At 49.3% G+C, this 26,619-nt stretch overlaps 1 protein-coding gene across 1 annotated transcript in view; it reads right to left on the reverse strand.

Moving 5' to 3' along the window:
• The window catches only part of SYNPO2 (synaptopodin 2), a 138,600-nt gene extending 125,165 nt beyond the window's left edge, over window positions 1–13,435 (reverse strand). Inside the window, exon 1 of the mRNA XM_066233948.1 lies at window positions 13,191–13,435. Coding sequence (XP_066090045.1) covers window positions 13,191–13,295 — 105 coding nt within the window. The 5' untranslated portion in view covers window positions 13,296–13,435. The remainder of the gene's footprint in view (window positions 1–13,190) is intronic.
• Between the last annotated feature and the right edge of the window lie 13,184 nt (window positions 13,436–26,619).

The following is a 26,619-nucleotide window of genomic DNA, read 5'->3' on the forward strand; positions in this document are numbered from 1 at the left end:
GGGAGAGAGAGGAAGGGAGAGAGAGAGGAAGGGGGAGAGAGAGGAAGGGAGAGAGAGAGGAAGGGGGAGAGAGAGAGAGGAAGGGAGAGAGAAAGGAAGGGGGAGAGAGAGAGGAAGGGAGAGAGAGAGGAAGGGGGAGAGAGAGAGGAAGGGAGAGAGAGAGGAAGGGGGAGAGAGAGAGAGGAAGAGGGAGAGAAAGAGGAAAGGAGAGAGAGAGGAAAGGGGAGAGAGAGGAAGGGAGAGAGAGAGGAAGGAGGAGAGAGGAAGGGGGAGAGAGAGAGAGGAAGGGGGAGAGAGAGGAAGGGAGAGAGAGAGGAAGGGGGAGAGAGAGAGAGGAAGAGGGAGTGAGAGAGAGGAAGGGGGAGAGAGAGGAAGGGGGAGAGAGAGAGGAAGGGGGAGAGAGAGAGAGGAAGGGGGAGAGAAAGAGGAAAGGAGAGAGAGAGGAAGGGGGGAGAGAGGAAGGGGGAGAGAGGAAGGGGGAGAGAGAGAGGAAGGGGGAGAGAGAGAGGAAGGGAGAGAGAGGGGAAGGGGGAGAGAGGAAGGGAGAGAGAGAAAGGGGGAGAGAGAGGAAGGGAGAGAGAGGAAGGGGGATAGAGAGGAAGGGAGAGAGAGGAAGGGAGAGAGAGAGGAAGGGGGAGAGAGAGAGGAAGGGGGAGAGAGAGAGAGGAAGGGGGAGAGAGAGGAAGGGGGAGAGAGAGGAAGGGAGAGAGAAAGGAAGGGGGAGAGAGAGGTAGGGGGAGAGAGAGGGAGAGAGAGGAAGGGGAGAGAGAGAGAGGAAGGGAGGGAGAAAGAGAGATGAGGGGGAGAGAGAGAGGAAGAGAGAGAGAGGAAGGGGGAGAGAGGAAGGGGGAGAGAGAGAGGAAGGGAGAGAGAGAGGAACGGGGAGAGAGAGAGGAAGGGAGAGAGAGAGGAAGGGGGAGAGAGAGAGAGAGGAAGAGGGAGAGAAAGAGGAAAGGAGAGAGAGAGGAAAGGGGAGAGAGAGGAAGGGAGAGAGAGAGGAAGGAGGAGAGAGAGAGGAAGGGGGAGAGAGAGAGGAAGGGGGAGAGAGAGGAAGGGAGAGAGAGGGGAAGGGGGAGAGAAAGGAAGGGAGAGAGAGAAAGGGGGAGAGAGAGGAAGGGGGGATAGAGAGGAAGGGAGAGAGAGAGGAAGGGGGAGAGAGAGGAAGGGGGAGAGAGAGGAAGGGGGAGAGATAGAGAGAGGAAGGATGAGAGAGAGGAAGGGAGAGAGAGGAAGGGAGAGAGAGAGGAAGGGGAGAGAGAGAGAGGAAGGGAGAGAGAGAGAGGAATGGGGAGAGATAGAGGAAGTGGGAGAGAGAGAGGAAGGGGGAGAGAGAGGAAGGGAGAGAGAGAGGAAGGGAGAGAGAGAGGAAGGGGGAGAGAGAGAGGAAGGGAGAGAGAGAGGAAGGGGGAGAGAGAGAGGAAGGGGGAGAGAGAGAGGAAGGAAGAGAGAAAGGAAGGGGGGAGAGAGAGGAAGGGAGAGAGAGGAAGGGGGATAGAGAGGAAGGGAGAGAGAGGAAGGGAGAGAGAGAGGAAGGGGGAGAGAGAGAGAGGAAGGGGGAGAGAGAGGAAGGGGGAGAGAGAGGAAGGGAGAGAGAAAGGAAGGGGGAGAGAGAGGAAGGGGGAGAGAGAGGGAGAGAGAGGAAGGGGAGAGAGAGAGAGGAAGGGAGGGAGAAAGAGAGATGAGGGGGAGAGAGAGAGGAAGAGAGAGAGAGGAAGGGGGAGAGAGAGGAAGGGGGAGAGAGAGAGGAAGGGAGAGAGAGAGGAACGGGGAGAGAGAGAGGAAGGGAGAGAGAGAGGAAGGGGGAGAGAGAGAGAGAGGAAGAGGGAGAGAAAGAGGAAAGGAGAGAGAGAGGAAAGGGGAGAGAGAGGAAGAGAGAGAGAGAGGAAGGAGGAGAGAGAGAGGAAGGGGGAGAGAGAGAGGAAGGGGGAGAGAGAGGAAGGGAGAGAGAGGGGAAGGGGGAGAGAAAGGAAGGGAGAGAGAGAAAGGGGGAGAGAGAGGAAGGGGGGATAGAGAGGAAGGGAGAGAGAGAGGAAGGGAGAGAGAGAGGAAGGGGGAGAGAGAGGAAGGGGGAGAGATAGAGAGAGGAAGGATGAGAGAGAGGAAGGGAGAGAGAGGAAGGGAGAGAGAGGAAGGGGAGAGAGAGAGAGGAAGGGAGAGAGAGAGAGGAATGGGGAGAGATAGAGGAAGTGGGAGAGAGAGAGGAAGGGGGAGAGAGAGGAAGGGAGAGAGAGAGGAAGGGAGAGAGAGAGGAAGGGGGAGAGAGAGAGGAAGGGAGAGAGAGAGGAAGGGGGAGAGAGAGAGGAAGGGGGAGAGAGAGAGGAAGGAAGAGAGAAAGGAAGGGGGGAGAGAGAGGAAGGGGGAGAGAGAGGAAGGGAAAGAGAGAGAAAGGGGGAGAGAGACGAAGGGAGAGAGAGAGGAAGGGAGAGAGAAAGGAAGGGGGAGAGAGGAAGGGAGAGAGAAAGGAAGGGGGAGAGAGATAGAGAGAGGAAGGGAGAGAGAGAGGAAGGGGAGAGAGAGAGAGGAAGGGAGAGAGAGGAAGGGAGAGAGAGAGAGAGGAAGGGAGAGAGAGAGGAAGGGGGAGAGAGAGAGAGGAAGGGGGAGAGAGAGAGGAAGGGAGAGAGAAAGGAAGGGGGAGAGAGAGAGGAAGGGAGAGAGAGAGGAAGGGGGAGAAAGAGGAAGGGGGAGAGAGAGGAAGGGAGAGAGAGAGAGGAAGAAAGAGAGAGAGAGAGGAAGAAAGAGAGAGAGAGAGAGGAAGGGAGAGAGAGAGAGAGAGAGAGAGAGAGAGAGAGAGAGAGAGAGAGATGTGTTGCTCTGCCCCTCCGTACACTCATTGGCCGCCGACTGGGGATCAAACTGGCTACCCTAGCATATCTGGGCAATGCTCTAACCAACTTGAAAGTTTCTAGCATTTCTATTTCACTTTCTAAAGCACTTCTTCTGGAAATAAAAGTTTCACATGAACTGATGTGACACCAGTTTAAATTCGTGAAGTTACACCTAGGGTCAGAACAGGAGAAATCAATGGGAACCTCGGAAATCTCTCCGCCATGGTCTGTTTAGGATCTTCTCTCCTCCTTAACTGCTGCTCAAACTACACTCGACCCCAAAGTGCCGCGTGCAGCTGTCGTGTGTAGGTTTGTACAGAACACAAACCCAGGAGCCAGACTCTCCAGGCATCTGGCCCTGCTCACCCAGGGGACCCCAGGCAGCCACTTACCCGTTGTGCCCCTGTGGGGGAATCTCATGTAATAGGGGTCATGCCCCAGGGGCTCCCTCCTCATGCCCAGAAGGCTATTAAAGAGGTGCCTGGCTCCCAGCACCCAGGATACGTGAGTTTCTGGAACAGCCTTCTCTCCACAAGGCACTGTTCAAAGCAACGAGATGTTGGGGGTAAATGAGACTCACGGACTCTTTCTCACAGGTGTCTTCCCTAGAAAATAATCTGTGCCCTACAAAGGTGAAATGCAAGCCAGGTCAGCTGTGCTAACAGAGACACGGGCGGAGGAAGAGGGTCAAGGACGGCGGACCACCGAGGGAGAGTCACATGGGATGCAAAGGCTCCATTCTGTCCAGGAACACGCACTCAGCATGTCCCAGGACCCAGGAAGGTAGGTCACAGGGACCAAAGACCAATGGACAAGGAAACAGCTCTTTATTGCCTTATCAAGAACCAATCTTTCATTCACCACATTTCAAATGGTGAGTCCACCACATTTCTTAGTACATTTGTCTGAAACACACTCCGTTTACATTGTAGTTCCCCAAAACAACGTCCAGACCATTGGCACGCCAAGACCCTGCCCGCCATTGCCAAGGACCCGCCATGCACCAAGGATTTCATGATGACTACAAACACATTTTTTATTTTATTTTATTTTATTTTTTGTATTTTTCCTAAGTTAGAAGTAGGGAGGCAGTCAGACAGACTCCCGCATGTGCCTGACCAGGATCCACCCAGCATGCCCACCAGGGGGTGATGCTCTGTCCATCTGGGGCATTGCTCCGTTGCAATTGGAGCCATTTTAGTGCCTGAGGCAGAGGCCATGGAGCTGTCCTTAGCACCCAGGCCAACTTTGCTCCAATGGAGCCTTCGCTGTGGGAGAGGAAGAGAGAGACAGAGAGGAAAGAGAGGGAGAAGGGTGGAGAAGCATATGGGCGCTTCTCCTATGTTCCCTGGCCGGGAATCAAACCCAGAACTTCCACACGCCGGGCCAACACTCTACCGCTGAGCCAACTGGCCAGGGCCCAAACACATTTTTTTTTCTTTGAGAATCTCTCCACCTCTGCTCTTTAAAAAGAAAAAAATGGTAGATAATTCAGAAAAATAAAGCATCTAAGATAATTCAACACTATAAATACATCCTCACTGAGGTGGCCAAACAGTGGAACACCCCCCCCACACTCCCAACCCCCTGCAAACAGCGATGTCACCTTGGTTCTCACATGAGGTTTTTAACTCCATGACCAACCGCTGTTGACTCGCTAGGGTTATTTATTTAATGGAGCTCTTAAGGGAATTCTCCGCTTCCTTTTACAGAGAGCCTCCTGGTGTTAGGTTTCATCGTGCATCCATGAGCACAGACACGGCACACACACATCCTGGAGTCCAGATTGGTCTCGGGTCTATTGACAAGTACACTGTGTCATCTCCCACTGGCCACGAGCTGGAAGAGGCATTCCCCTGGGGGCCTCTCAAAGAAGACATAGTTCTAAGGGCTGCTGAGGCCTCGATTTGGTGAGAATCTATTTTATCCGTCTGAAGCCCCTGCCATGTCAGCATGACTAAGCCTGTTCCCCGCCTCGATCTGATGCAGAGGGTGGCGTGATGCCCCTGTGAGTGGGAAAGAGTTATATTGACTTTGCATATATATATGTATGTATACATATATATATATATGTATACATATATATATATATACACACACTTTTTTTTTGGCAAATTATTTTTTTCGGGATCAGTTTGTTTTTTGGGTTTTTTTAATTTTTATTTATTTATTTATTTTTGTTTGTTTGTTTTTTGGTTTTTAATCTTTAAGCTGAGAGTAATCAAACTTTGTGTACCAGCTGGTATCAAAGGGATAACAGAATGCACCTGGATGAGTAAAAGGTATACACAAGTGACGTACTTTTAGTTAAATACGTAAATTAGCTTATATTCTTGAACACATGAACTGACAGAGGCAGGTGAAATTGTTTTGGAAGCAAATCTTCTTTTTAAAACTATTACCATGAAAAATATGCAAAAGTTATCTAGTTAGGTATGACGCAAATGTCACCAAGCTATTACATGCTGACTTCCAGGATTTGCAATATGACATTTTTAAAAACAACAATCACTTTAGTTTAATGTCCAAATAAAAGCCCCGCGTACTTACTTTTAACGTGAGGGCTTTAGACTCTGACAGAACGTTCTAGAAACAGCTCCCTAGACAAACTGAATGTGTGTGCATCCTAAGAGCACAAAGCATCCTAGGTTATTCAAGTGCTGGCTCACGTTCAACAAAAGAAGATGAAGAAGAAGAAAGTGTGGTTTACATTTCTTGTGAAGCCCAAAGCCCAGCTGTGATTCTAAGTAGTTTTCATTCAGCTGAGAAACGTCACTTCGACATGACCACCAATGGAAGTCATGTGGGTGGGTGATAAACTTCCACAGCTAACATCCAGTTCATATGACTGATCACAGGAACCTGTGAGATGTAACTGATTTTTCTGAGACATGTCAAACCCACTCAGTTAGAAACACGAAATGGTTTTATTTCTCCCATCAACTGATTTCAACCATGATCTGACCAAGTCAAGGCCCTCCCTTAATAGTACGTTGGTCGGGTTGCATGCATTTTCTGGTGGCTCTTGGTTATTCAAACAGTCAAGTCCAATCCCAGCTTCAATCTCCTGCCTGATGCTAAACTCTCTCCCTAAGATCCGTGGCAAGGTTTGGGACTCAGGCTTTGGGTGAGAAGGACGGTGTGGTCTGCTTCTTACCACCTCAAACTCCCTCCCCCCAGGTTGATGGCAGGAGGTAAGGCTGGAGAGGGAGGGATAAATCTGACATATTTATCTGTGAATGAATGAGGGGCATTTCTCTCCAGTTAACAATGAGTGGCCATCACTGTCCTCTCTGTGGCTGGTATCCAAATGCTGGGCACTCATGGGTTTCCTCCTAGGAGCTCTGGAGAGGGCGCCAACCCACAGCTTCCTTCTATAGGAAACAAGGCTCTTGCCCAATTCCTTTATGTCCCTTCCAAACCCCCTGGAGTTCCTCTCAATGCCAGCTTACTTCCTGCCAGCGCCAGCCCATAAGAGCTTGGCCTGTGGAGGCAGGGTACTTACTGGCATGATGGCTCAAGTTCAGCCAGTTTCTGGGACAGTCCTTCATCCAAGGAAAAGGCAGGGATCCTTGCTTTACCGAACAGACAAGGTGCTGTGCGTTCTCTGTATCTTTCCCTGCCTTCCCCTGTATCTCTCTCCGGTTTTATTCTGCCCCCTCTCCATCCCACGGTTCAAATGGGCACCAGGCAGACCAGCAACTGCCCCGACAAAGAGGGCATCCCCAGGGACGAACTGCCAGGCCTCCAAGTGGTCGTCTCTGAGCTTCCCAGCACCCCTCCTTCCCCATGCCCCACCCACACCCACCTTGGCTTCAGACAGGGCAAGTCTCCCCATTGCTTACAATCAGGACAGGACAGTGCTCACCCCTCCCTGGTCCTCACCTGACTTCCCTGGGGGAAGGAGCTGCAGGGGAGTGCCTCCACTAGTCAGGAAGCCCTGGGGGGACATATGTGACCCCCACTTTCCACAGTGATGATTCCAATCTTGACCACATGCCAGTCACCTCTGGGTGCCCAGGGGCTCCCCTGACTGATTAAGTCAGATCTGCATGCAGACCATGGTGTTTTTTTCAAAACTCCATTTTTCGGGCCACGTTAGCCTGCGTGTATCCTCTGGGCACCTGTTTCTGCCAACGCAGAAGGAGAAATCAGACCTGCCATGGAATCTACTGTATTCTATGACCTTCGGCGGGTAACCTAGCATTTCTCTGCCTAGATGTCCTCATCTCTAAAATGAGGGCATTTTTCCTTTGCGGGATCGTTTGAAGAGAGAATACCCACGAAGAACTTGGAATGTTCCCCGGCACACGACAAGGGGCTGGTAAAGGATGTTGCATTCTGTGCTATGACCAGACCGTGGCAAAGTTCATGCCTTCATTTTATCCCATTGTCCCTCAAGAGTGATCTGTCTTAAAATGTCCAATTCCCAAACAAAGATTTTATATAACATCTGTATAATAGATTCAGCTAGTCTGCGCTGACTTCTGTAAGCACAGCTGTTTTAGAATTTTTACCAAGTTAGTGCTCAAAAATCAATAACAAATTAAGTGTCCTATTTTCCTATAAAGATGTGAGTGCTTTCCGTATATCATAGGGAGCACTTATCCTCAAATATACACATTCAAACCAAACACATTAAAATCTTTGTTTCCCCTATAGAAAATGCTTCTGGAGTCATTTTATTTGAAACATTTTAGAAACTTCCTTGATGGATCTAAGGCAGGGGTTGGGAACCTTTTTTGGCTGAGAGAGCCATAAATGCCACATATTTTAAAATGTAATTCCGTGAGAGCCATACAATGACCTGTGTATGTTACGCATTATCCAATAGAAATTTGGTGTTGTCCCAGAGGACAGCTGTGATTGGCTCCAGCCACCCGCAACCATGAACATGAGCTGTAGGAAATGGATTGTAACACATGAGAATGTTTTGTTTTGTTTTTTGTTTTTTTGTTTTTTTTTTTCATTTTTGTGAAGCTGGAAACGGGGAGAGACAGTCAGACAGACTCCCGCATGCGCCCGACCGGGATCCACCCGGCACGCCCACCAGGGGCAAGGCTCTGCCCACCAGGGGGCGATGCTCTGCCCATCCTGGGCGTCGCCATGTTGCGACCAGAGCCACTCTAGCGCCTGGGGCAGAGGCCACAGAGCCATCCCCAGTGCCCGGGCCATCTTTGCTCCAATGGAGCCTTGGCTGCGGGAGGGGAAGAGAGAGACAGAGAGGAAAGCGCGGCGGAGGGGTGGAGAAGCAAATGGGCGCTTCTCCTGTGTGCCCTAGCCGGGAATCGAACCCGGGTCCTCCGCACGCTAGGCCGACGAGAATGTTTTATATATATATATATTTTTTTATTTTTTTGTATTTTTCTGAAGTTGGAAACGGGGAGGCAGTCAGACTCCCGCATGCGCCCAACTGGGGTCCACCCGGCATGCCCACCAGGGGGAGATGCTCTGCCCATCTGGGCCGTTGCTCTATTGCAACCAGAGCCATTCTAGCACCTGAGGCAGAGGCCATGGTGCCATCTTCAGTGCCCGGGCCAACTTTGCTCCAATGGAGCCTTGGCTGCAGGAGGGGAAGAGAGAGACAGAGAGGAAGGATAAGGGGAAGGGGTGGAAAAGCAGATGGGCGCTTCTCCTGTGTGCCCTAGCCGGGAATCGAACCCGGGACTCCTGCACGCCAGGCCAACGCTCTACCACTGAGCCAACCAGCCAGGGCTATGTTTTATATTTTTAACGTTACTATTTTTTTTTAATTAAAGATTTATCTGCGAGCCAGATGCAGCCATCAGAAGAGCCACATCTGGGCCCTGGCCGGTTGGCTCAGCAATAGAGCGTCGGCCTGGCGTGCGGGGGACCCGGGTTCGATTCCCGGCCAGGGCACACAGGAGAAGCGCCCATTTGCTTCTCCACCCCGCCCCCCTCCTTCCTCTCTGTCTCTCTCTTCCCCTCCCACGGCCAAGGCTCCATTGGAGCAAAGATGGCCCGGGCGCTGGGGATGGCTCCTTGGCCTCTGCCCCAGGTGCTAGAGTGGCTCTGGTCGCAGCAGAGCGACGCCCCGGAGGGGCAGAGCATCGCCCCCTGGTGGGCAACGCTTCGCCTCTGGTGGGCGTGCCGGGTGGGTCCCGGTCGGGCGCATGCGGGAGTCTGTCTGTCTCTCCCCGTTTCCAGCTTCAGAAAAAAAATACAAAAAAAAAAGAGCCACATCTGGCTCTCGAGCCATAGGTTCCTGACCCCTGATCTAAGGGGTAAGAATTATGTTAGTTGACTGTGTTTTGCCTAAATAACACATTTTTATTCAAAGTTTTAAAGAGAGAATACACAGTAGTAGGTAAGAATCATTAAGTCCACTTCTGCCTCATACTATATGGGTAACCATAATTTGTCATTTTAGTTTTAAGAAACAATTATTTGAAACTTTGAATTAAAATATAATAGAGGTGCTGGCCAGTTAGCACAGTGGTAGAGCATCAGCCCTGCACGTGGAAGTCCCAGGTTCAATTCCCAGTGAGGGCACACAGGAGAAGTACCCATCTGTTTCTCCATCCCTACCCCTCTCACTTCTCTCTCTCTCTCTCTTTCTCTCTCTCTTTTTCTTTCTTTCTCTCTCTCTCTCTCTCTCTGTCTCTCTCCCTCCTGCAGCCATGGCTCCATTGGAGCGATTTGGCCCCGGGCACTGAGGGTGGCTCCAGAGGCTTCTGCCTCAGATGCTAAGAAGAGCTGGGTTGGTGAGAAACACAGCAATGCCCCAGATGGGCAAAGCATCGCCCCCTAGTGGGCTTGCCGGGTGGATCTGGGTCGGGGCGTATGCAGGAGTCTGTCTCTGCCTCCCCTCCTCTCACTTAATAATAATAAGTAATAGAAAAATAAGAACCATAATGGTCTATAACTTTGGCTTACAGTTTATATTTCTAAATGTTAAAATATGGAAAGAATAAACAGTGTAAAAATGTAGTTAGTCATTATTTTCAAAACACAGGTTATTTCTGAATTATTCAGAAGATGTTGTTTGCAAAACAGTAAATCTCTCCCCCCGCACACACACACATTTCTTTATACGAAGATTTTTCGAGGAGACTTGCCAAGAGCATGTTCAGAGACAGAGCCATGTAAATACACGCTCCGAAAAGGAGAGCCTGTGAAGTGCCAGCGTGCCTTTCACAAGGACAACCGCACACACGACGGGCTTTTCTGCTGTAGTGACGTCAGGACAATCTGTTTCTGCAGATGATCTCTTGGGGACGAACTTGGCCAAGCACCGTCTTATGACTCTATTGGAAATATTTGCTTCCCGTCACATGTGTTTAGAAAACAAATGAAAAGATACATAAACATTTTTTAAACCAGGGTAATGTGACTAATTAGCTGGGCCTTTTAAAAATTCAACTTACTCTTGAAAACAAAACAGGATTTTATGGCCTTGGGCTGTCATGTCAATGAAAAGTTACGAGTATTGAGATTTTTGTTAGTGACCTTCGAAAGCTGGGGTTCGTTCATGAGATTAGTGTGCTAGCCAAGGAATAAAAATGTTTGAACACCTCTCAAAGGTAACTTAGTCCAGTCACTAGAAAGATATTTATTGGGCATTATAAAGCTATTCAATTTCTAATCATATGCAGTAACATTAGTGTTTCTCTTGCTATCTTAGCTTGTTAGATTTTCATGCTATACAGGATTATGGAAATCTAAACACTAGATAGTTTACAAGCCAAAAATAAAAAATGTGTTGTTATCTATAGAACTGCTTGATAGCATTCCCAGTTTAAACAGCATGAGCCAAGCACTATCTGAAATTTTCTTGTCTTTGGAAATTATATATATTGTTTAATTCCCAAATTAATTGCATGCATGTGCTTCTAAGCCATGAGTATTTCGTTGGCTAACAACCATCGCCTACCCAACCTTCCTGTCTCTTTCATCTTTTATCACATCGAGATAACTTGGCCCTAAGAAGCTCCTGCTAGTCAGAGGAAGAGAAGAAGGTCAATGCCCAGTGACCTTCATCTCACCTTGACCTCAGTGAGAAACCATGAATGGAACCAAGTTGATTCAATGTTTAAGTGAAAAGCAGTGACCCCAGTGAGGCCAGGGACTTGATGACATAGAAAATGATGACAACTTTACTCCAAGGGTTTTTCTACAACAAGCAAAGCTAGGATAAGAAATCCTAGCTTTCAAATACAGTTTGAAAGCTGTATACAAATCAAATACAGTTAAGTTTGAACAGAAGAAAAAATAGACAAGATGGATTTTTAAAAGGTGGGCACACCATAGTAATAATTATATCTTATTTTGAAGGCTCTCCAATCAGTTTTTATATATGCTAAAATCTAGACTACGGTAGCTCTCTCTCTTTCTCACACACAGACACATGCACGCATACACAAAAATTAAGGCCAAGTGGCCAGGTGCTTTAATAATGATCTTTTTAAAAGCACAAGTCACTGTCTGGGTGGTCAGAAAGATGACCCGGGGGAGAGCAGGCCTGAAAGTTTGACCCTCACGCCGTGGACAGCCTCTCTGGCCTCACTGTCAGCACGGACACACCGCAGAGCACCCCCGGTTCGTCAATGTCTTTGGCTCTTCAAAAAGTCCACATACACAGTGGCTCCACTTCTAGATCAGTGCACTGAGATGTCAGCAAAAACGCATTAACCACTCTGTTCTTAAGGTCTGGCTACAGAAGAGCCGCCAGGGAACGGCAGCTTCAAGCAACAATGTCTGTCCCCACATTTGAACTGCTGGACAGACTAGGACACTGAGCAACACAGCCCCTCGACGGTGGTGCCACCCAATCCCTCCTTTCTTCCCTCCCTTCCCACCCCACTGAAATGTCTCTCTTCCTCTACATACCACACACACCACACACACACACACACACACACACACACACACACACACACGAGTCAAAAAGGTTAAGAGATTTGTCTCAAGCCCAGCTGCAAGTTAGATCAGAGTTGGAATTAGACCCCAAATCTCAGCACCTGGAGCTGGCCAACGGCTATTCTCGACCCAGAACAAAGCCAGGCTCAGGAATCCTACAGGCACAGAGTCAGGCCTCCATGTTTGGTGTGGTACTGCCTGCCCTGCCTCCCGGAGAAACCCATCGACTAAACGCCTCCTGGACCCTCGAGTCTCCCTGCCAGTCCCAGCCTGGAGTCCTGCCGCCAGTGACATCACCTCTGGGTCTCTTCCTCACCCAACACGAGGGGGGGTTGGCGATGCGGTGGGGGGTGGAGGGGCTGGAGAACTCTGAGACATTCTGAGAACCATTCCATTTCTGTAAACCGGGCCCTTCACCTCTGGTTTTGTGCCGCATTCCTGCTGCCTGAGATTTTCGCTAGGTGGCAGGATTCCACCATCGCGCTGGGAAAGGATTTTCTGATGGAAGCCTGCGAGCAGAAAATTTCAAAGAAACTCCCTCTCTCCCCAGAGTGAACGTTATACAAAACAATAAAATAAAGCCAAAGGTGAAGAAAAACTGTGGCCCATACATTCCATGCAGGCCTAGCTCCATGTCTGATGTAAGTACAAAACAGGAAGTCCATCAAACACGGTCTTTCTCACTGGACTACACTAGTATCAACAGCAGATACAAGTCTGCTTCTGCTCATGGATGTTACATTTACTTCAGCTGGGTCCCCGCAGGACCATGAGCACATCCCCTCCAGCAAACGGGGAGCACATGGAGCGAAGAAACAAGCCATCCCACGGCAACCAAAACATCGAAAACGTTTAAAATCATCATTAGCTGCAGGTATATTTTAGTGTCATCAAATTTATTCTGAGAGCTTGACCCGCTGTGGACTCATAAATGGGTGGGGCAGAGTGCTTGGATTTTTGCATTTATTTGTCAAATCCTTAAATGCATATACTTTCCAATAGACTTTATGACATCATCCTACTTTTTAAAATGATTGTCCAAAATTGTCCTTTTGGTGAATGCTGCATGATAAAGGTCAGTTCCAGCGCTTCAGGGGAGTGAGCCTGGCCATTGGTGAGGCCGAGCGGGGGCGCTGCTCCTCCCCGAGTCAGGCCTGGGGACCCGAAACAGAAACTCAACGGGAATTTCCAAGGCCGCCTCCCAGACAGCGCCCAGGTGTCGCCAGAGGTCCGAGGGGCCCATTAACTGATCCACAGGACACGCTTTCCCCCATCAGTGGCTGCTTCATTACCTATATCATGTGCTCTATGTTTTCCTCCAAAGTTTCCTGGAAACAAACAAACCCAACGTCCTAAAAATAACAATTCAACGACAGCACCCACGTCAATCTCATCTATGGACTTCCCAACTCCCATCAACAGGTTGCATCCGCGCCTCCCTCCGGCACAGCTCGGAGGGAGCCACGCCTTTCTCCGGGGTCCTACCTTGGCCACCTGGAGGGGCTGCTTCTGCTCCTTGCCCCCTTGCAGCCGGAACCCCCAGGGCGCCCCTCCGGTCATGGAAATGCAGATAAAATCCCCGGTGCCCATCCTGTCCCGGGAGCCGGGGAGCCTGCAGGGATGGAAGGCAGCGGACAGAGCCCCGAGGCGGTCGCGGCGGCAGACGCGCACGCTCCCCTGGGCGCCGGCGGGCAGGAGCAGCAGCGGGCAGGGCGCGCGGAGCCTGCGCTGCAAACGCGCGAATGCGCTGGTCCCCGGGGCCCCGCGCGCAGCGGTGGGGACACAGCCCACTCTTGCGTCATGCGCCTTCGCTCGGCCCACCTTCGGGGAGGGGAGAGGCTCGCCCAGGAGACAGTCCCCTTTTGCGGCAAGATGGGGCTGGGAGCACAAGCTCTCCAGCACAGACGGGTGAAACCCCCGGCACCTAAAAGAAGCAGTGACTGCAAACCATTCACTTAATAATTCTATAAATAGCAGAGGACACAGGAGGGCTTTAGCCTTCCGGCTGCCAGACACCTAACATGAACTCTGAGAACTCAGCAACCAGGACCAGAGGATAAGTGTTTTGAGAATGACCACACTGAAGATGGAAACAGACAAAAGGATCTAAAATGGGTTTTTTTCTGAGCTTTACAGTCTGTACCTTAACGCGACCAAGCACGTAAGAAGAGAAGTTAAAAGCAGAACATTAGTTTTTATAAACTTCGTATTCTTAAAAGTCGTCTTTCAAGGTTGGAGGAGGGAGGATTTCCTCTTGAAAACCACATTCTTAGAAGTAGGCCTGTTGCACCGTTTGGAGTGTTTTACCTTTAAATAAGTGTTTCATTTTCTTCCTCGCAGGAAAGACACTTCTTGAGCCCGGAATGGAACAGTCGGGCAGCCTGACACATTGTTGCCTCCAGGTTTCTTATCTGTATAGTCTCTCATCACGTGTTTGAACCTGAATGGTCCAACCTAAATGTTGATTTCCTATGCAGCCCAAAACGTTTTAGTGTTTTAAATCTACCAAGATTATACAAATGGAGCATCTTTATTTTCCCATGACAAGCGCTTTCTTCCACAACAGCCGTCCACGTGAAGACACCCTCAGGTACAGAGCCTGGGAGGGTCAGTTTGTGTCATGCGGGGCAGCAGTCGTGGACACTGCCCGTTTCTGTCCTGGGAAGCGCTCTATGGTGAACACGTACTTGCCAGCTCCCGAAGCCCATCGGGTCAGGTGGCTTTACTCCCGTGTTTCCATCACGGAGTGGGTAGGTGGGTACAGTCCCCGGCCCCGGAGGGCACTGGGAGAGACCCCTAGAAGGTCACAAGACCAAACACTCTGCAGCTGGATTCTCTTCAGAAAGCTAAATTGACCTTACCAAAAATCTTTCTTAGAAAGAAAGAGAGGAAGGAAGGGAGGAAGGAAGAAAGGGAGGGAGAGAGGGAGGGAGGGAGGGAAGGACAGACTTGTACAAGTGAACTCTAAATATGAATTCTAAGAACAAAAAGAAGTATTTACGTTTCTTCTTTCTACTTCCTCGTGTCCCTGGCGGTTCTCAACCAGTCTAGCCTCTCTCCCCACAATGGGAGAAGCTCTTGGCGAGGTCCCTAACACCGCCTTGCTTCTACGTAGCACCTGATGCTTTTCACCATGCAGCTGCCTTCTGCCGTGGCATCCGGGACATGGCATGCCTTTGGCTGGCCTCTCATCTCTGGCCGTTCTCGCCTCTCCTCACCCATGAGCCGTTGCTCTGTGTCAGAGCCGTGCCCTGGCCCTCTGCTCACATGCCCTTCTCCTGTGGGTTCTCGCATTGCCCCGCAGAACTCTGCCTTCCCCCTCCATCTCAGATGTCTTTCCATGATTCTGCACCAATATAGCCAACTGTCCAGTGAACCTGTTTCTATGTGACCATGTCATAGAAACCTACAACTCAGTATATTCAAAATCAGGTTCATTATTTCCCCCCCAAAGTCTGCTCCTCCTGTGTTCCCCATCATGACCTGTCTCTTATGTCTGGCTCGCATCCACCCTGACTTGAAGTTAAATGCGGTGCTGGAGCCTGGCACTGGGGCAGCCATCTTGTGACCAGGAGGTAAAGCTGAGGGTAACTGCAAAGACAGTGGTCCTGACTGACTGAATGCCAACAGCTGCCCACCTCCAGTCCTCTGGTTATGCAAGAGAAACAACCCATATTTGTTTCAACTGCTGTGGATCCAGTTTATTGTTACTTGTAGCCATCATACTCCTAAGAGCTATACTGGAGGAATAGCCTCTCCATCCAACCAGCTCCCTAACATGGGGAACCAGGGACTCAGAAATCGCTAAATTTACTGAAGATTTACTCTGTCAGGAAACTGACACATAGTATTTTATTTATCCTCAAAGCAACCATGGTAGGTCCTTATCAGTGTCTCCCTTTTATTGGTAATTAACTCAGCCTTTGATCCTAAGTGGGAGAATCAAGATTTGAACTGCCTGCCGCGTGACCTTCACATACGTGTTTCTGTCATTGCTCTCCTGTCTCCAGGCTTCTTGATGTCCTTAGGCTCACCTCATGCATCCAGTCACTCTTTGAGACCTACAGATCCACCTTCTGAATGCATCAGACACCTGCCCGTGCCTCCATTCCCATTGCTGTGGTTACCGGTGTCCCTGGCCTGGATTCCAGCATCTCTTAACGTCTGTTTATGTTTCAGCAGCACTTCCCGTCCCTGTTTCCTGCTCCACGGGGTGACATTTCTGAAGTGCAGCATCTATCCTGCTGCCCCTGCATCCTTAGCCTTTGAGGGCTCTCAGGACAGTCCAAACCCCTTTCCACAGGTAACACCTTCCGCTTCCCACTCCTCCCTTCCTCTCCCCCTTATCTCTCACCTTGGACTGTGGGTTCAGACACACAGAACACCCTTTAGTTTCTCTCACTGGGTTCTCCGCTCCATCTGCTAAGGTGTTCCTGCAGGCCGCAGACAGGTCGCCACAGGACCCCTGCTCATACCTCTGGCTTCAGATCAGACTTTGTTCTCCAGGAAGCCTTTCCTGCCCCTTCTCCACCCCACACCTCCCCCCCCCATGTCTAGGTCAGGGGCTCCCTCCACGTCTGCCATCACCTGCACCGTCCCTCTCATCCCATGGTCACTTACGTTAAATTATCAACCCCGTCTGACTAACCTAGCATTGCACGTCCATGTCTAGTACATTCTTGACATCCAACTGGTGCTCAGTCAATAATGTAGACTAAAAGGGTAGATAAGATTCCTTAGAATAAAGGTAAAGAAAAGAGGTCCAAAGAGGTCCAGTTTCTTTATCCTCCATCCATTTCACTGACTTGGGAATATCTGAAGTAAAGCCCATTCCTGGCTGTACCACGTAGAGACCAGTAGGATGGGTGGAGCCTGCCTCCTTAACAGTCTGTCCGGCCCCCCAGCTGGCTAGCAGCTATTGTGTGAGGCAGCTTGGGTGACCTGCTTATCTAAGGCAATCCGAGGAATCTTTTCTCCTTAACACAGAGATTAGTTCAGAATCGGGTATAAAACCTAACTAAGTGCAAGTCCAGGACAGTCCCCTGGCCCCACCGGTTAATTCACATGTGGTCCAAGCACAGGAAAGCTCAGGACTTGTCCAGATAGCTGTCCAGAGTCATATCTCCCCCCATGGATGTTGGCAGCAGCCAGTAAGGGAAGCCAGTCTAAGAGGAAGCTACCACGAGCTCTGGCAGGAGGGACAGCCCTCCACGGGTCTCCAGCCCGCCTCTGTCTTTCTGGGTATGTTAGACTCCAAGGTCCTAATACTTCTTGACGTGAGCCATTTCTCGAGGTCGTGTTTGCAACAAACAACCTGAAGGGATGTAGTCACAGCTTGATAGGGGGACAAAGACCGAGGTCTCCAGCTGATTGTTAGCAAAACCCCTGCCCCCTCCAAAAAAAAAATTAAATAAGCAAAGAAAAGCAATGGGCTCACTAAGCATAGGGTTCCTTAAGGGTAATGTGACCCACTGTGTGTGCAACATTCTCGTATAGCACATCACCCCTGTGGAGTCGGGGGCAGAGTGACGTGACGTGACCACGCTGGGGGTCTTGCTCTTGCTGTGCCCCGAGTCATAAAGCTCCTTGCCCTGACCCAGGAGTCTCCTGTCTTTTTCTCCCACATCCACGAAACTGGAACAGGCTAACCTAGTAGCCCTGTGAGGAGGCTGAAATCAAATCGTAGACCCAACAGGTGAAACTGAGACTCTGCTAGAGAAACGTGCCTGCTCTTCATTTCACCTGGGATTGGGCAGTCCAGGCCGGAGCAGGCAGCGCACCTTTGTCAGGACAACGTGTGACTTACCTGGTTTTGAAAGTGCTCTTCTGACAATGTATCGGATGCTCTGTTTTGTAAGACCGTGCACTCATTCATTCCTTCACTCACTTGATTGTTAAAAAGAACACGGGCATACCTCATTGACCTGGGGGTTTGGCTCCAGACCACCGACACAAAGCAAGGACTGCCATGAAGTGAGCCGTGATTTCTCTGCAGGTGGAGAGCCTTCCGTGCGTAGAAACGCAGCCCCTGGGGACGTCGAGAGAGCAGGGAGCAATGAGACGGGCTGTGCCGACGTCGGTAAGGTACTGTCCTTCCCAACTCTGACAAGACAGTAGCAGAGGCCGAGAAGGCGCACAACCGAGCAAACGCGTTCCATAAGGGATGGCTTAGTCCATGATCGCTCACCTCTGCCGCCTATGCTTGCTGGTGCCTCATTTTATTTTTCTAATTCAATTTTTCGCCCCATGGCCAGGTAGCTCAGTTGGTAAGAGTGTCATCCCAATGTGCCAGGGTTGCGGGTACGATCCCCTGGTCAGGGCACATACAAGGATCAAGTAGTGAGTTCATGAATAAGTGAAACAACAAATCGATGTTTCTCTCTCTCTCTCTCTCTAGCTTATCTCTCCTCTCTAAAATCAATTTTAAAAATTATTAAAAAATTTATAAAGGAATTAAGCCACAGGAACTTGACTGTCTGATAAAAATAATCCAATACCATGAAAATACCTTATCGACCTCTAGAATATTTAAAGATATGCAATAAATCTTTATCACTTATAAAGGTTTTTACATTTCATCCTACAGTGAATGCATAAATAAGTGGGAGAACAAATCAATGAATGGTTCTCTCTCTAATCAGTAAATTTTAGAAATTAAAAAGTCGTTACTTTCCATCTTGAGTGAATGTCTGTGATCTCTAACTATTCAAAAGTCCTAGAAGCTATTCTTCATTATGAATGACACAGTAACTTTTTTTTGGGGGGGGGGGGAATAAAGCGTTGCAGCCAGAGAAATGGATATTATAAAGTTATGTGAGATTTAGACTGACTAAAACTGGGCTTATGTAACATGATTTCAGAAGCCAAACCGCAGTCATCTTCCTTTTGGGGCCATAAAAACCTGGTGCTTATTAAAAGGCCTTTAAAAATGCTTGCCACAAAGACTCATAGACACAGGCCCTGGCCGGTTGGCTCAGTGGTAGAGCGTCGGCCTGGCGTGCGGAAGTCCTGGGTTTGATTCCTGGCCAGGGCACACAGGAGAAGTGCCCATCTGCTTCTCCACCCCTCCCCCTCTCCTTCCTCTCTGTCTCTCTCTTCCCCTCCCGCAGGCAAGGATCCATTGGAGCAGCGTTTGCCTGGGCGCTGAGGATGGCTCTGTGGCCTCTGCCTCAGGCGCTAGAATGGCTCTGATTGTGGCAGAGCGATGCCCCAAGATGGGCAGAGTATCGCCCTCTGGTGGGCGTGCCGGGTGGGTGCCGGTCGGGTGCATGCTGGAGTCTGTCTGACTGCCTCCCCCGGTTCCAACTTTAGAGAAATACAAAGAAGAAGAAGAAGAAAAAAAAGACTCATAGACACAGAGAACAGGCTGATGGCTGTCGGAGGGCAGGGGGTTTGGGGGGCTGGAGAAAAAGCTGAAGGGATTATGGCTGGTCGTTACAGAATAGGGTAACATGAGGATGTTAACGTGCAACACAAGGAACACAGGCAATCCTAGTGTAATAACTACGATGGTGCTGGGTGGGCACCAGAAGTACCAGGGACAACACTGTGTAAAGGATACGATTGTCTAACCACTACGCTGGACACCTGGAACTAATATAAACCGTAATTGAAACAAAAATTTAAAAAAAAATTTTAAAGCTAGCAGGCACCTTACAACATTGGCTAATACATTTATGGGAGTTAAATTGGCATGAATTAGCAAATAAATCCACGTGGGTTAAAGTCCTGGTAAGAGACACAAGGTATATTAAAAAATCCTTCTCAAAAGGGAAAGTCGTTCACTTGTCCTCTGTCAACTCCGCCGGGGCTGATGCCACCTGAGGCTTCGCGCTGTTTCCCAGAACACAGGTGTGTGCTTTGCCCTCTGAGCAGGTGGTGCTGAGTGCGTCCCGATAAGGGGGGACCAGGTGAGAGAGGACACCCCTGCCTGTCCCGACCCCGGGAAGCACGTCCCTGCTCATCCCGTGCTCTCCTGATCTGAGGTCTGGGAGCCAAGCTCGCTGCAGCTGCTGAAGTGACTTGAGGTTGTGCTGTCATGAGGCCACAGAGCCCGGACGGCTGCCCTGCCTGACCACATGGCAAGATGGTGTGTGTTCCTTTGCCAGGCCTGCCTCCAAGTACCGCAGATAGGGCCACTTTAGGACAGAAATTTATTTTCTCACCATTCTGGAGGCGGGGAGTCCAGACCACGGCCTCAGCTTGGTGTAGAAGCGGCGTCCGTGCCCTGTGGACGGCCAGCTTCTGCCAGCATCCTCACATCAGCCTCCCTCCGCCCCTGACGGCCTCCTAATCTCCTCTTCATGTCACTGTGATTTCCTCAGGGCCCCTATCTCCAAACACAGGTGCCTTCTGCGATGCTGGGTGCCAGGGGTGGGGCTGGACCTTAGAAGTGGGGGTGCAATTCAGCCCCTAACAGGGGGCACAGCTTACAGACACCCCACCTGGCTCCGGTTTCATCTCCAATTCCCGGCAACACATCCAGTGTGTGCGGTAAGATGATGCGGGAGGTCCTAATGTGCTGTTTCTTCCTCAGATCTCCACTTTTTCCTATTCCAAGAAAGCAGTCAGAGCCTTACAACCCCCTCAACTCGGGGGCTTGAGCTGAGCAGGATCGGAAGGGGGCAGCAGCGTCCCCAGTTCTGTGAGGCTCCGTGAGAGGCACACTCCATGAAATGACTTTGCAAGGCATCCCCGAGGAGAAGAAAGCAGGGGAGGTGGTTTGTCCTGACTAGGAGGGTCTAGTAGTGCCTGCAGGTCCCTCTGGGGTGCTGTCAGGAGTAACGGCAGGGCCTCGGAGGGAAAAGGCTGCAGGGTCTTTGGAGAGAGGCTGGACACCAAGAGCAGAGTGCTCAAGGCCTCTCCATGTTCTTCGGGCAGCCACATGTGTGTCATGGATGATCACATGTGTGCCATAGGCCACCACATGTGTGTCATCGGCAGCCACATGCGTCACGAGCAGCCACATGCATGTCATGGACAGCCACATACGTGTCAAGGACAGCCACAGTGGCAGAGGGGCAGGATGGGAGCACCAGGAGACAGGATGAACCTCCCTGAGCTGAGACTCGGGTGGTGAAGGGACGGTTATTTGAAAAGCAGGAAAAGTGGGACGCAAGGCAGAAAAATCAGCTGTGTGGACACAACAGGAAGGTACGTGTAGGAAGTCTGTGCTCTTCTCTGGGACTCTAACATGGAGACTCTAGTGGGGTGGAGGCCTACATTACCTTCCGGGCATCAGGAAGTAGGCCCCACCAGCTCCGCACATACAGAGCAAGGTACATGCAGGTCAGAGGCCATTTTTCTGACAACAGAGTCCGGGATTCTCCAGCTTTTGTTTTCAGGCACTTTGCTGAGTCTGGCCTTAAGTATCTCTGGTGATGGCGTTCCCTTCCATTTTCTGCCTCTCCTACCTGGGTAACCAGACTGCTTCTAAGAGCTCCGGTGGCCTGCTGGGAGGGTCCCGGCTGTCACATAAAGCCTTCCTTCCTGGTCTCTTCTTACTCCTAGTGCCACTCTGCCTTTCCTCCTGTCCTCCTTTTCAGTGTGACACTGGTGATGGTCACCGCACTGGGAACAAGGCCATCACATGTGAAAAATTTCTTCTTGGCAATCATTTAAAATGTCTTTGAAAAACCTTTCCATCATCAAGGAAAAGGTAGGGTGCTTTTTTTGTTTGTTCTGTATTTTTCCGAAGTGAGAAATGGGTAGGCAGAGAGACAGACTCCTGCATGTGCCCGAACAAGAGCCACCCAGCAAGCTTACTAGGAGGTGATGCTCTGCCCATCTGGGGCTATTGCTTTGTTGCTCAGCAATCGAGCTCTTTTTAGTGCCTGAGGTGGAGGCCATGGAGCCATCCTCAGTGTCTGGGGCCATCCTCAGTGTCTGGGGCCAACTCACTGCAGGAGAAGAGAGAGAGAGAAGGGGAGGGGTGGAGAAGCAGATGGTATCTTCTCCTGTGTGCCCTGACTGGGAATTGAACCCGGTACAGCCACGTGCTGGACATCCACTGAGCCAACTGGCCAGGGCTTTTTTTAAAAACTAAAACAAAGTAATGCTTGAGGAAACATCTGTTCTGCCACAAATTGATTCTATTTCAAGAAAATGGTTTGGGTTTTTTTGTTTGTTTTTTTTTTTTTTTTTGTATTTTTCTGAAGCTGGAAACGGGAAGAGACAGTCAGACAGACTCCTGCATGCGCCCGACCGGGATCCACCTGGCACGCCCACCAGGGGGCGACGCCCTGCCCACCAGGGGGCGATGCTCTGCCCCTCCAGGGCATCGCTCTGTTGCGACCAGAGCCACTCTAGCGCCTGGGGCAGAGGCCAAGGAGCCATCCCCAGCGCCCGGGCCATCTTTGCTCCAATGGAGCCTCACTGCAGGAGGGGAAGAGAGAGACAGAGAGGAAGGAGAGGGGGAGGGGTGGAGAGGCAGATGGGCGCCTCTCCTGTGTGCCCTGGCCGGGAATCGAACCCGGGACTTCTGCACGCCAGGCCGACGCTCTACCACTGAGCCAACCGGCCAGGGCCGTTTTTTTGTTTTTTGGTTTTTTTTTTGCATTTTTCCAAAGCTGGAAATAGGAAGCAGTCAGACAGACTCCCACATGCACCCGACCGGGATCCACCCAGCATGCCCACCAGGGGGCGATGCTCTGCCCCTCTGGGGCGTCGCTCTGTCGCATCCAGAGCCACTCTAGCGCCTGAGGCAGAGGCTACAGAGCCATCCTCAGCGCCCGGGCCAACTTTGCTCCAATGGAGCCTCGGCTGTGGGAGGGGAAGAGAGAGACAGAGAGGAAGGAGAGGGGGAGAGGTGAAGAAGCCGATGGGTGCCTCTCCTGTGTGCCCTGGCCAGAATCGAACCCAGGACTCCTGCACGCCAGGCTGACGCTCTACCACTGAGCCAACCGGCCAGGGCCAAGAAAATGTTTTTAAGAGGCATACAAGACGTGCACAGAAATCTGCACCTGCCTGACCTGTGGTGGCGCAGTGGATAAAGCGTTGACCTGGGAATGCTGAGGTCGCTGGTTCGAAACCCTGGGCTTGCCTGGTCAAGGCACATATGGGAGTTGATGCTTCCAGCTCCTCCCCCCTTCTCTCTCTCTGTCTCTCTCTCCTCTCTCTCCCTCTCTGTCTCTCTCTCCTCTCTAAAAATGAATAAATAAAATTTAAAAAAAATCTGCACCAGCTGGCAATTTTAAAACATGGTGCAACGTTATCATTGTGGGAGCATTGAAAGGACACATGGAATACTTCAAATACATCATTCCTGGCATATCTCATTGATTAATTCATCTTAAAGACCCAAGAATCACCCAAATGTAGACAATCAATTTGCAAAACTGTAAAATCTAGAGCAAGTGTGCTGTGTGTGTTTTTTTCTTTTTTGATGAATGAAGAGTTTTAACAACTGCAGGCAATTAAAAAATACGTAGGTAAAATCCAACAGAGCCGTTGCAGAGAAATTTCAAGTAAAATGATGTCTCTTATTCCAACATTTTTGTTGTTGTTGTTGTGTAGTTTATTTTTTCTAAGTCAGCGGGAGAAGAGGCATAGATTAGGTCACGGTGACTTTTATTCCAATGAAGCACACAGAGTTAGAAATGACAGAGCCTGACTCAGAGGGAAATTTTCAGTCCAAAGAAGAATCAGAAATGATCGTTAAAACTGATTTCACTGCATTCTTTCCAAATCCATCTTATCGTGCCTTCATAAGAAATGAGATCCAGATGTTGAAATGATGTGAGATACTTTGTTTCAAGCCCCGCAAAGCAGAGACATGCTTTCTAGTTAGCTTGACCATTTGTGTGTGTGTGTGTGTGTGTGTGTGTGTGTGTGTGTATATATATATATATATATATAAAACTGGCCCTTCCATTTCTTTACAAAATTGTTTCAGCCACAGAAACCCAGGGATGTAATTTATTAAAAAGTACCAACCGCCTTCAGGAGACAATAAATAATAGGTATTACCCGGGTATAACTCAAAATCATAAAGAGATAGTTTCAGACTTTTAAGTAAATTTACTTCAAAGGTAAGCGTCCCTTTGTCACAGAATTGAGAGAAGGACACATAAACACTCATTAATATTCAAGATGCAAAGTGAGTTCAGGAGAGCACCATTAAAAGGCTAGCAGAACAAATCGGGAACAGGAATGACAAGATTTTGAAGTGGAAGCATACAGGTGACCACTATCTTGGTAGATAACTTACACAAGTATTATACACCAGTATTATTTGAGTAAAAAGACAACTAATTTCAACAGCCCTGACCTAGCAAAAAGTTTTCTTTCTTTGGTTTCTGAGTCTAGTTGTGCCATGTGCTTATTTATGCTAATTACCTCTCCCTCCTGTGTGCCGCGAAGGAGGCCAGAAGAGTGATTATCAACTTCTTAAGGATATTGTTAATATTATTATTGAATTTAGAGAGAGAGGAAGGGAGGAAGGGAGAGAGAAAAACATCAATTTGTTGTTCCATTTACTCTGCAGTCAGTGGTTGATTCTTTTTTTTTTTTTTTTTTTTTTTGTATTTTTCTGAAGTGAGAAGCAGGGAGGCAGAGAGACAGACTCCCAGATACGACTGACAGGGATCCACCCAGCATGCCCACCAGGGGGTGATGCTCTGCCCATCTGGAGTGTTTCTCTGCTGCAACCAGAGCCATTCTAGCGCCTGAGGCAGAGACCATGGAACCATCCTCAGCACCCGGGCCAGCTTTGCTCCAATGGATCCTTAGCTGCAGGAGGGGAAGAGAGAGAGAGAGAGAGAGAGAGAGAGAGAGAGAGAGAAAGGAGAGGGGGAAGGGTGGAGAAGCAGATGGGTGCTTCTCCTGTGTGCCCTGGCTGGGAATCAAACCTGGGACTTCCACACATCGAACCAATGCTCTACCACTGAGCCAACTGGCCAGGGCTCAGTTGCCGCGGACCAGCGCAGCTTCCAAATAACGGTGCGGAATTAAGGAAACACACTTTGTCAGAACAAAACCGATGGGACCGGGAGGACTCCTCAAACTGCCTGGCAGCATCTGAGTGCCTCACAGCCTCAGTTCGCTTTATTATATGGACCTATGCAAATCAAGGACCCTGATACAAAGTTGCACATCAAAGGCTAAGACAGGAACTCTCCCAAGGCAAAAACAGTATACATTAGTGAATTTTACAAACATCTGAAAACAAAGAGTCAGAGGAAGGGTATGTATTTTGCTTCCTGCAACCCAAGGAAGGAAGTGGAGTGGGTGCAAACACAGAGCATCAAAGCCAAATATGGAGATGGAGGGGGTAGAACTTAAGCCCCCTGCCAAGCCTTGAATCTATAATGGCTTTTTGCCATTACCGGTCCACAACACTCAGTGGTTGATTCTTGTATGTGCCCTGATCACCGGGGATCAAACTCATGACCATGGCATATCAGAAAGATGCTCTAAGCAACTGAGCTACCCTGCCAGGACCTGTATAATTCTTGTTATCAAATAATACATGAATGAGTATATCAAATATATAAATATATAAATTATTATATTGATCAGATGAATTTCAAAGAGAAGACAACCATGTGTGATGTAAAATGGTACACACAGAAATATTCTCTTAATATTAGACGAGGTAAATAACCACCTTTAATAAATATACTGCTTGTTTGGGCTTTTTTTAATCTTGTATTGATACATTTATTCACTTTGTCCTAGTCTCCTTGTAAAAAATAACACCATTTTTTTGGGAGGGGGGACATAGGTCAAGAAAGGAGCAGTCTGAGTAACAAAACTAATAAGTATAGCCAAGAATTGATCTATCCTCTTAACATTCAATCCTTTTAGCACGATGCTTTCACCAACCATGCCATTTGACCTACTACATGATAATGCAGGCAAACACAGTAACATCTTCCATTGCCATCAAGTCATTTTAAAGACAAGAACTCAGTTCAATTTATATTTCTGGATAAATCTAAGAAAAAGGAAACATGCAGTCTCTCAGCTACAACGTATCAGACGCCGGAGATATAGACTCTTGGCCCAGATCTAGAGCAGGCTGGTGACGCTGGCCTGAGAACCTTTGATCTCTGTGACAACCAGTCCGCAGCCTCAGACAATGTGTACGTGACAGTGTGGCTGTTGTCCTGAAACTTGATTTCCAAGCCAGGCCGGAGCTGGGTTTGGCCCATGGGCTGGAGCTTGCTGATCAGTCAGTTAGAATAGGACCAAACCAATGACTCAAAAACACCAACACAAGAAGATAGTGCTCTCTACCTCTGCTTCTGGACAGTAGGGGATTCCCTTCAGCAGAACCAGACTTCTGGGGAGCTACTGGAACAGCCTCAATGATACATTTCCTCAATGTCTGTTTAAAGACATCAGACATGCTGAACCGACTGGGAAAGAGGGTGCCGAGATTCCGGAGGACAAGAAATTAGAATACAGGCTCTGCCTAGAAAGGACAGCGGCTGGGGACCAGGGGTCACATGGAACCAGAGCAGTGGGGTAATTCGGCCTCCAGGGGACATCTGACAATATTGGGGGACATTTCCGATTGTCATGATTGTGGGAGTGGATGGCTTGCTACTGTTTGTTAGTGAGTAGAGGCCAAGGATGCAGCTAGCACCCTACAATGCACAAGCCAGTAGCCCAAAACACTGACCCTAAGGGCTTAATGGTCAGAAAACCCTTTGGTTTTCAACGATGAGGAAGTATAAACTGTAAAGAAAGCAAGAGAAATGCCTCCAAAACAAGAAACAATCAACACTTCTTAATTCCTGCAATCTTACATCATTATTTCTCCCCAAATTACTTGTATAAGTCAAAGTGGTCAAAAACCCCTCTCAAAAAATCCACTCATTTTTCTAATAAATAAAAATACCCTAAATGCATCTTAGTTATGATAGAATGATCAGTGTTACTCAGTTCATTGGTTCTAGAGAAATCCATA

Source organism: Saccopteryx bilineata, chromosome 1, assembly GCF_036850765.1.
Source record: "Saccopteryx bilineata isolate mSacBil1 chromosome 1, mSacBil1_pri_phased_curated, whole genome shotgun sequence".
In the NCBI taxonomy this organism is placed as follows: domain Eukaryota; kingdom Metazoa; phylum Chordata; class Mammalia; order Chiroptera; family Emballonuridae; genus Saccopteryx; species Saccopteryx bilineata.